Below are 10,428 nucleotides of genomic sequence, written 5' to 3'. Positions count from 1 at the left end.
TGGATGGTGCTGTGTGTAATTTCTTTTATTTTCTTTATTTTCATTTTGTTTTTACAACTTTTAGAAATTGAAGTCAATAAAAAAAAAAAACATTTATGAGTTATAAGATCTGGAATTACATGATTAGTACTCATTACAAAACAGCAGGGTGAAGGTTTTGTTGGTGGCAGGTTAACATCTGTTACCAACAAGCACAAAAACGAAAAACCAAATATTTATGCTCATTGCTACTGAACAAATGCTTTATAGTTTAGTAGTAGTGGGATTACAAATTGTGTGAAAAGAGTCACAACCCATGTTAAAATTCATAGATTATGTATTCTGAGTTGTAAAAGAGTAAAATTTCATGGAATGTGGTCACTCAGCTGCAGAGCTGAGAGGTCTCATTAGTGGCACACAGACTCACTGCGCTCTGCTTTTCTGGCACTCAAACATGTAATGCTGCCTGGGGTATCGTTAAAACACTTCAAGACAAAGGAGAAGACCAGAATCGATAGAGGACTTTGACACAAAACTTATAAGGCAATGACGTTCGAGGCTCCCTCAGCCAGTCCAGTACAGATCACCAACAAATACTGACAACACATGTCAGGGGAGCTAGTGCAATCAGAGTGAAGAAGGGCACCGAGCTGTCAGGTCAGGGCCCGGTGTCTGTCTGCGCTGGGTTTTTCCACAGTCAAAAGAATGGCTTTTCAGAAAGGACGGTAGCTCCAAGGGTCCATTCTTGTCAAGTACCCTCCTTGATCGCCAGTAACTCTTGTGTGGATGTCTCTGTGTGCATGGACATGTGTGTTTATTGACTGTGTGTGTGTGTGCGCCTGTGTGGAAGTGCTGCAGCTGGGACAGGAGATCACAACTTGGGCTGGCTGGCAAGCTTCATCTTCAGGTTCTCTGCCAATTTGTCGAGGAACTCAAATGTGTTCAAGTAGTCGGCACGTGTCACACTGCAAACACAGGAGAGAAGATCAGTGAGGGGTTACCTGAAACTTTCCGTGGTCTTTGAATTCATTTTAACAGGTGGCCTTTAAGGTGGTGATTATAAAGTACAGCTCAGTTTAAGACTAATACCCAATGATAAACAGCAGCTCCTGTTGGCATGTGTACAAGTTAACATTACTTTCCCGAGACAAGTTAAAGTTCTTACAAAATCTAATTGTTTAAAGTGGTTTTAAATCCTCTATCTTACACAAAATATCCCCGGTCTAACACAGGAAAAAGTCGTACAGTCTTACCGTTTGTAAGAGTAAACTACAACATGTCGATGACTCATTCTGCACCTGAGGTCGCTTCACAGCTTAGAATCAATTTTGTGTCCAATGAATTTTGGAAAGGATTAGGATGATTGGAAAATTAGGTCAGAAAACGTTTTGGGTAGGGGTACAGCCTCCCTAGTAATATCTTTTTAAATAACTGCACCCAATATGAAAGCCAATCTGCACCACCTGACCAGCAATTCTTCAAACCTCTTCTTCACAAGAGAAATTGTTTTCTAATGAGGAGCCCTTTGCATCTTTATGGAAGAGCAGAGAGTTTATGCAGGCACTCTGCAGGTATTTTCCAGACCTGAATTTGTTCTAAAGATGCACTAAATCATATTGGACTTCACCATATGTGTTCATACCATGCTAGACAACAATATCATTTTCAATTTTGGCACTTTGAAAAACTGAAAAAAAGGGAAATAATTTGTTGTAAGTTCAGAACAGCTGATCCTGTTTTCATATTTATTCATTATAATGAATCCAAATCTGTACGACTGTCTGAAAAGGATTGAGAAACTTTTTGGATGTTGCTGTTGAAAACAATTGTCTCCTATCCTTCGCAAATGAAAATGCAGTGTTTCTTATGTGAAAGGAGTATTTAATCTCCATTCCTTGACTCTTAGAACACTGCACCAGTCCCTATCGTGCCATTTATACACCATCTAAACTAATGAAAAGGTTGCAGCACCGAACTTGTGCGCAAACATGAGCCAGACTTACCATCTCTTTGTCAAAAAGCAGTAAGAGTGACCTGTTGGAGACCCAACAACTCAAACTGGTGAAACAGCTGTTTCTTTAGCATCTGCCTCAGTGTTCTGATAAAGGTGTCTGTTTAGAATAACATGTCAGAATTGAGACAGCTGCATGTTTCTATAGGATCTGACTCAGTATCAGCATTTCCACCTCAGTCCCAATCTGGCATACAGATCCACATTGGTGCAAAGAAGGGCTCCGGATAAGTCACTCCCCTGATATATCCACTATTACGTTGTGTTAACAGTGCATGTGCACAAAGTACAACACAGATGACTAACTTTGAAAGGCCTTTGATGCAGATTGCCAAATCCTTGGTCATGAAACCAGCCTCGATGGTCTCAATGCAGACAGCCTCCAGAGCCTCAGAGAAAACCCGCAGCTCTGTGTTGTTGTCCAGCTTCGCCCGGTGGAGCAGACCTCGCGTCCACGCAAAGATGGAGGCTGAAGCAAACAGATGAACATTGTATGAACAAGCATTAGTCAATAAAACGAGTTAAACAGGTTGCAGAACACAAGATTACAACTTCTGAATCTGAGGGTTTTACAGTAATGTTCAACATGATCCTCAGGTTTATCCTCCTACCGATGGGGTTGGTGGAGGTTTCTTTGCCCTGCTGGTGTTGTCTGTAGTGGCGAGTCACTGTGCCGTGGGCGGCCTCTGACTCCACTGTGCGTCCATCAGGACAGATGAGCACACTGGTCATCATACCCAGGGAGCCATAGCCTAAGAACAGCAACGAAAGAAGCAATTAACTTCCAAGAAATCTTCAGGAAAACTCCTGAAATTAATCCTATTAACAGAGTTTTCCTCAGGTGAACTAGAACATTTCATCTCACATATTCTGATGGAGACGGACTCGTTTCCCCTACCTTGTGCAACAGAGTCAGACTGCACATCCCCATCATAGTTCTTACAGGCCCAAATGAAGCCTCCCTCAGATTTCATGGCCTGAGCCACCATGTCATCTATCAGACGGTGCTCATACCAGATGCCTTTGGCCTCAAACTGAGCACGATATTCCCTGAAACACACAGAAATCCCCATTAAGTTGTGTATCCATCTAGTACAGTTCATTTGTGATTATGGCGTTTATGACTTTAAGATCCTTACTTCTCGTAGATCTCCTGGAAGATGTCTTTGAAGCGACCGTCGTATTTCTTCAGGATGGTGTTCTTAGTACTGAGATACAGAGGCCAGACTTTAGACAGGGCCATCTGGAAGGAACTGTGAGCAAAGTCCCTGATGGACTTATCTGTGTTGTACATTCCCAAGGCCACACCACCTGTGCCTGGACGGACACACCACAATAAACTGTTCATACGGCATTTTCACATGGACTGTAGTTGTTTGGAGTTTGTTTTTCTTTGTTTGGTTCATTTCAAAATGCAACGTTGCACTCTAGCGAAGCCTAAACAAACCGAAAAGTCTAGAAAAGACATCACTGTACTCATTGCTGAACTATTTTCCCCACTTACAAAATGAGCTCAATGTTCTTGTAAAAGCTTTTCTGTGAGAAAGGCTGGCTGATACTATAAGACTTTCTTATTTTGATGTTTGACATTCTTTCAAATGTACTTTTAGAGAGACTTTAGGATTTCTGGCTGAAGTTGCAATGTCTACACACCTGAAATGCATTTATCTGTGATATTAAATGCGTCTCCCTGCAGCAAATGAATGTTAGGCCTAAAAAGCAAAGATAAATATGCTTGCCGTTGAAGGTTCACAGATTCAGTGGCAATAAATGACTCATCTAAATGTTGAACATACGGTTTATCTTTGCACAGTCAACAGCCAAGCAGTAAAACAAAGGCAGAGTTAGCTGTAAAGTGCAGATCTGGGAGGATTTTCAGCACATGACCATGTTCAGACCTTTCTCATGTTGTTTGGAAGTGTGACTGCACATCCAACTAGCTGCATTCTTACCCTGAAAGTCATGGATGACATATTTTACTGGCTCTCCGTTTGTGGGTGTGTAGATCATCTCCAATTTTCCAGGCCCGGGCACCACAAAGTCAGTGGCTTTGTACTGTGGAGGGTACACAGTGAGGAGGAAGGGGGTTAATAATGGGAAAGCAACATGGCTGTTTGAATCCACTAAAGGCCTCAGCTCCTTGAAGTTATGACACTCTGAAAATGTCAGATCAAAGTTCACATGACAACGACCGCAGCAGTCATAAACACGTCAGCAGGACTCACTCGTCAGAGTATTTAACGAAAAGGCCCCTGACATCCATTATGTAAACAGCACAGACTTCACTGGCACTTCTGTCCTCTGACTGGAGAACTGTTGACTTTGGCGTGATTGCCATGAGTTAACCTGTGATTTAGTTCTGTAACGCTGCTGCAACCTGAGCAAGGCTGCAGAGGCAGGTCATTGTTATCCAAAGGGCAGCTAATGAAACAGAATTATTGACCAAGTCTCTCCTGGCAACCCCACCACGTCTGATCCAACCATCAACTAACTGAGCTCATACATGAGTTTACAGACACAACAGTCAGGTTGCCTGGAAATGAGACCTCTCGAAGTACTTCAGTAACAGGTTTGTGGGATAAAAGTGCAGCTGGTGGCAGTTTCTAAAACATGCCAATTTAAGTCATCTGCTATTTCAGGTCTCTTTTGTCCTTTTTCTTGTTTTAGACATTTGCTTTTTAACTCAGTAAAACATGAGTAATTATACATTAAAAAAATAAAAAAAAATATGGGGTGATCTGACCTCTGCACACAGTTGCCATTATGCAGGAATGTGTTACCTGATCTCCGTGTGCGTGTCTGCCGATGATGATGGGCTTGATCCAGCCGGGCACCAGGCGGGGGATGTTTTTACAGATGATGGCCTCCCTGAACACAGTGCCCCCCAGAATGTTACGGATGGTCCCGTTGGGCGAACGCCACATCTGCTTAAGCTTGAACTCCTCCACGCGCTTCTCATCTGGTGTTATGGTGGCGCACTTGATGCCCACGTTGTAACGTTGTACTGCCTCCGCTGACTCAACCGTCACCCGGTCGTCAGTTGCGTCTCGGTTCTCCATACCGAGGTCATAGCTTTAAAGGAAGAGACAGAGAGAGACCAAATTTAAAAGAGCCAGAATGAAAATAATACATGCATCTGATACAGCCTGTGGAAATGTTCAGTATTTGAACCAGTATCAGTGGAGTTGCTAATAAAATCTGGGCACTCTATCTTAGCATACCAAGATGCTCGATCTAATGTAGTTAATTAATGGTTTTGCCTAACTTAAACATTAGAAGAGAATCCTTATTTATTTAAAATTAACCTAAAATATAAATAAAGTATTTGAGCCCCCAAGCAGCACTGTATGCGAAGCCGTGACACCACCATGACCAGTACAGCCACATGGGCTCAGGAGTACCTTGGAACACTATTTTCACACAACACAGTCCACCGCTGCATCCAGAAATATAACCTGAAACTGTATTACACAAGGAGGAAGCCATATGTCAACTCTGTGCAGAAACACGGCCGAGTTCTCTGGACACGAGCTCATCTCAGATGGACAGAAAGACAGCACACACCATTCTAAGATGAGAAAGAGCATCCAGGCTGTTATCAGAGAAAGGTGCAAAATCCAGCACCTGTGATGGTATGGGGGTAAATCAGCGTCCACGGCATGGGTGACTTCATCTGTGTGAAGTTACCATAGATGCAAACGGTGGATATTAGAATTCTGGAGAGGCTACCATCGAGGTGACTTCTTTACCCAGGAGGTCAGTAGTTATTTCAGCAGGACAATGCCAGGCCTCATTCTGCACGACTTCTAACAGCGTGGCTTCATAGACACAGAGTGTGTGTGCCTGACTGACCTGTCTCCTAATGAAAATGTACGGAACACCATGAAGAGGTGACTCAGACAACAACAGTCATGGACTGAAACCTTGGATTCAGCAAGAATAGACACAGAATCTCCAAAAACCTGCAATAATTAGTATCCTCAGTTTCCAAACCATTAAAAAGTGTCATTAAAAGGGAGCTGATGTAACACAGGATGTCCTTTGTGTCTGTTAAATAAAGGCTCAAACAATTAATAAATTACGCATTTAGTTTTTATTTGTTGTTATTTTGTTAGTATTTTTGGACTATTTCCAAGTTTAATGAGTCCTGCTTTAGTAAGAGAATAAGCAGAGATATGAGAAAGGAAAAACATCATTTATAGACAAAAACAAGTCTCTCTTCATATTTTCCAGCAAAATGTGGCTGAATCAGATGCCTCTCAGCTCAAGGACAGTAAAGACCACTAAAAAATCTCAGCAACAGTGGAATGCATTGATCCCATTTACAAAAGTATTCTGTTTCGAGAAAAGCTGTGATTATCAATGCTTCAGTATACACCGTTTAGCAGCAGCTTGGAGTATTAACTAAACAAGCACTTCAGTGTGTGTATGCCACTGATTTAGTTGGCTGGAATGGTGAATTCATAAGTACAACGACTGCGATGTGAAACACAGCTACTGTGTCAAAGGACCTACACAACATTAATGAAAGGGTACGTGAGCTGGTTTCCAAGTAAAGAATTCAGTCAGATTGCTGCTGGGGCTTTGTGCCTGCCTTACTGGAGCTAAATACGTTTCGATCAAAAATCATCACAGCGTTCTCCATCAGGACAATCCATAAACTCCTATCCCACTTTGTCCAAAGCACTGCCGCTGTGCTCACCCTGCTCCTCTTCTATGCTGCACTGTTGGTGTCTGTAACCTGTACCACCAGCCAGCAACACAAAGGCACAAGTGCTCAGTTGTGCAATGACAGTTGGCTCTCTGACAATATCTCCGGATAAGTCACTCCCCTTGTTACTGTGAGATCTGAAAACAAGTGCTTATCATTCCCTCCAGGTATTAGCCTGTGTGCATTCGTGTGCACTGGCCAGCTTTGTTTAAAAGCAGCTGCAACCTCTCACCTACATTCGTCCGTCCCGTCCTCAGAAAGCTGAGCCCAAACCACAACAATCAAATCAGTCTGTTAATTCAACAAGTGTATTCATTCCCTGAGAAAACCTACAACCCCCCCAAAAACATTCATTTTTATAACCTTGTTATTGATCTGATTACTTCTGCAGCCCATATAAGTCCCAGTGGGAAGGACCTCTGTTATGTAAAACATTATGTAACACATCTTCTTTCTAGGGTTTCCTCAGCTGGGGCCAGAATCAAGCCACATGTAACAAAGAGAGGACAGGCTGTAAAATCTTTAGACATTAAGCTCCAGCATCTGAGAACTGTTGAAAACGTGCTGCAGACATTTTCACTCTGTACGTTTTAGAGGTTGCTTCACCTGTTTTAGCAGGAAAGAGGAATGTGACGTGGTGTGTGGGGAGACCCACTGCTGTGATCACATGGCTATTCGCTTGTCAGATCTGAGCATTGTGACAGCAGGGATCGGAAATTTGAAAGTAGGATTGTAACAGGTTTGTCATTACAATATTTATCATCATGTGTGGACTTTCAGAACCTGCTGTGAAACAAATCAGAAACGTTTATGATTTCACACAAGGAGTAGTGATGAAACAACATGATAGATTTATTCAAATTAAACATGTCAAAGTGCCCAAAGCATGCTTTTCCATGCTTTTCAGCTTCTCTGCAGTATTGAAATCATGTATTATCCCCTTAAACATCACTCAAAGAAAAAAAATAAATAAATGCAAAGGTGCAGGTGGTCATGAGTCACCGTCATCGTCTTCCCTTTAACAAACCAATCAGAAGACACTTTATCCTGGCTTCCCTTGCTCTGAACTAATAAAAAAACTATTTTGAGTTATGAGGTGTGCACAGCTAATCTAGGGGTACTCAAGACTAAGAACTAAATGACTGCAACTGATCATTTCATGTCCACTTAAAAGATTAAATTGTGGTGAGAACATACAATAAGTGACGAGAGCTTCATGTGAAAGTCACGTAAAAAACATACAAGTGCAAGCAAAGTTCATGAAGAGATAAAACTGTGTAACATATTCCTTTATTAGGTTTAATGATGCCTGCAGTTAAATCATTACTCGTCACTTTCTTCATAATTTAAAAGACTCCTTTCAATGGTGTTTTCAATCTATACTGTCTTTTTCCTTTTCTTTAATGGTTTCTGAGATCTGTGAAATCTTAACATTCTGTAACTGCAGCTACGCCTTCTGCTTTCCAGGCGAGATAAAGACGCCTTGAGAAAACCTTCTGTCAGGGTCAACACTCAATGAACACCTTTACTTGTAACGAACCCAAGCACCTTGTTATTGCACAATGTCAGACACTCCAACAGTTTGTCCTGCTTTTCACAAACTCTGTGCAAACAATTCAAGATAATCAAGTCAAACGAGAAAAACCAGACCTGCAAAAACTCCCAACTTGATTTCCCGCTCCTTTTCTTCTTCAGCTTATTTTTTTTAATTTAACCAAGGCAACATCAAATGGTAAGCGCACTGACTGTACTGCACATTTCAGGGGAAAGTGTGATCTATCTAAAGAGGCGTCTTCACCTGTGCAGGTCAAGCTCCAGGTAGGGGAAGATGAGCTTCTCCTTAATGAGCTCCCAGATTACCCGAGTCATCTCATCTCCCTGCATCTCCACCACCGAGCCAGCCTTGATCTTTGGAGACATCTTGGAGCCTTAACACAGACACCGACTGTGGAGAGGACGACAAAGAGAGAAATGAGAGAAGATCGAGAAAAGAGGTTGAAATGTGCAGCTTTTTCTTCGCAAAAACCAAACAGCTCATCTCAGACACAAATTAAGGGCTCGATGAAAGATGCAAGTGCAGGCAGAGGTAACAGTGTCGTTATCTTTTAAATAACACAGAAAAAGGACAAAAGTTTCCTCTCATTCTCAACATAAACTTGGAGTAGCCAGAACAGTGACTCAGCATTTAAGTTGATCAACCAGATTAACTCCATAATAATCCTCTTAAATGGAAAATCTGTTAAAGTGAACCATGTAACATGTATCTGCAGCTTATAGTAAATAAATGCCAAAAAATATTAGCCAAAGCCGTGATAAATAAGCCCACAAGCACATAAATAAATAAATAAATAAATATTTCTAGATTTGGGTTTTACCAAGGTTTTCTGCCATTTAACATTTGCATTAATACCCACCCGGGCGTTTAACAGTAGGTAGGCTATGAGACGTGACGACTTAATGACTTTTGTCCCCGTTTTGAATATTACACAATGTCCTCAAAACCTCCCGATAAGTTGATTGAGACATGATGGGGAGGAGGCTCATCGGTCACAAATCTAAAAACAGTCATTCATTCTGGGAATGCAAAAAATAAAGGACCCGTGAAAGTGCGTTACCCACATTTAGCTGAAAATGTCCAGATAAATAGAGAGCATGAAACATGAAACCAGGAAGAGGACTTTCAGGGCCTGAATGGACACCTTGGGCTAGCTACATACGACTTAATCTAAATCTGGAGCCCCAAAAGTGGCACTGGGGTGAATTCTGCTAACTCGAACAGAAACTCAAAATAAATAAATTTATATAGCTATATAAAGATGTAAATGCAGGTTTCTAAACCAAACAGAGGGTAGCCTCTTGCAAATTGTAAATCGAGATATGGGCTGAGCGCATTTCTCTGCCCTGTACGTCGGCATCATTTCGTTCTGCAGTAACAGAACTTGAAAATCGAAATTGCCTACCTGTTATAATGCAAAGGTCGAATACACAGTGAGCGACGAGCTGAGGAAGCGGAGTGATGTCCGGATAGACGTGACAGCGGATCAGGCTGCTACAGGAGCCGGCTTCCACCTACCGAGATCGCCGACAACATATTGGATCAATCAGAGAAGAGCGGAAAATCTTCCAACCAATCAGTTAAGTCTACGTCACAAACATGATTCGCTGATTGGCGGGGAAGATAATATACTATTTTCTGGCCAGTTGTGCACAGTGGCGGAGCTGAAACATTTTACACTGGGGCGGGGGGAAAGAGGTTTCTGTAGTGACGGTGGAAAATTATATAAGTGTAACTTTAGAAATGACGAAAGTAATTGGGTAAATAAATAGATAAATCAATAAAAACAAATAAAGATTAATTTATTAAAAAATGAATACATCACATGCAAAAATACCTAGAAATAAAGCAACACGTGAAAATAATTTCAAATTGTACATTGCTGTTTTTGTATTTATTCACTGTTTTATTATTTTTGCTTGATCCTTAATTTTACAAACTTACTAACAAAGGAAACAGCCACCAATGTCTTCTCTAACCATCTTAAACCAACCAAGTGACAGCGGCATCATACTAAAACAAAATTGTGAACTGAAAATGGAAAAGTTTACAGAATAAATAAATAGCAATGCTCTGGAAGATCCTACAATCAGCAGATCAAATGGTGACAGGTGAGTATGTCAGAATTGGGCAGAAAAAGGAGCATCCTCTAAAGGTTTAGTCTTTCTGAGC

At 41.5% G+C, this 10,428-nt stretch overlaps 1 protein-coding gene across 1 annotated transcript; it reads right to left on the bottom strand.

Moving 5' to 3' along the window:
• Positions 1 to 26: 26 nt before the first annotated feature.
• On the bottom strand, positions 27 to 9,770 carry idh1 (isocitrate dehydrogenase (NADP(+)) 1). The gene is made up of 9 exons (XM_072397342.1): positions 9,662 to 9,770; positions 8,500 to 8,646; positions 4,771 to 5,062; positions 3,943 to 4,045; positions 3,130 to 3,307; positions 2,889 to 3,040; positions 2,602 to 2,742; positions 2,297 to 2,459; positions 27 to 944 (listed from the first exon to the last, which is right to left on the bottom strand). The coding sequence occupies exons 2-9, from the start codon at positions 8,619 to 8,621 to the stop codon at positions 851 to 853; spliced, it is 1,245 nt and encodes a 414-aa protein (XP_072253443.1). The 5' UTR covers positions 8,622 to 8,646; positions 9,662 to 9,770; the 3' UTR covers positions 27 to 850.
• Positions 9,771 to 10,428: the final 658 nt, after the last annotated feature.

Source organism: Leuresthes tenuis, unplaced genomic scaffold (genome assembly GCF_036924035.1).
Source record: "Leuresthes tenuis unplaced genomic scaffold, fLeuTen1.0.hap1 SCAF_12, whole genome shotgun sequence".
NCBI classification, from domain to species: domain Eukaryota; kingdom Metazoa; phylum Chordata; class Actinopteri; order Atheriniformes; family Atherinopsidae; genus Leuresthes; species Leuresthes tenuis.
Note: the sequence above shows the minus strand (reverse complement) of the source record. Positions and strands in the feature narration are given on the sequence as shown.

Bases quoted from the DNA above. Each gene is read 5' to 3' on its own strand.
- idh1 (XM_072397342.1), bottom strand. From the start codon at position 8,621: ATGTCTCCAAAGATCAAGGCTGGCTCGGTGGTGGAGATGCAGGGAGAT. The intron at 2,743-2,888 runs GTAGGGGAAACG...TGCTGTTCTTAG, and splicing joins GTCTGACTCTGTTGCACAAG to GCTATGGCTCCCTGGGTATG. The intron at 945-2,296 runs GTTAGTCATCTG...CTGTGTTTGCAG, and splicing joins TGCATCAAAGGCCTTTCAAA to TGTGACACGTGCCGACTACT.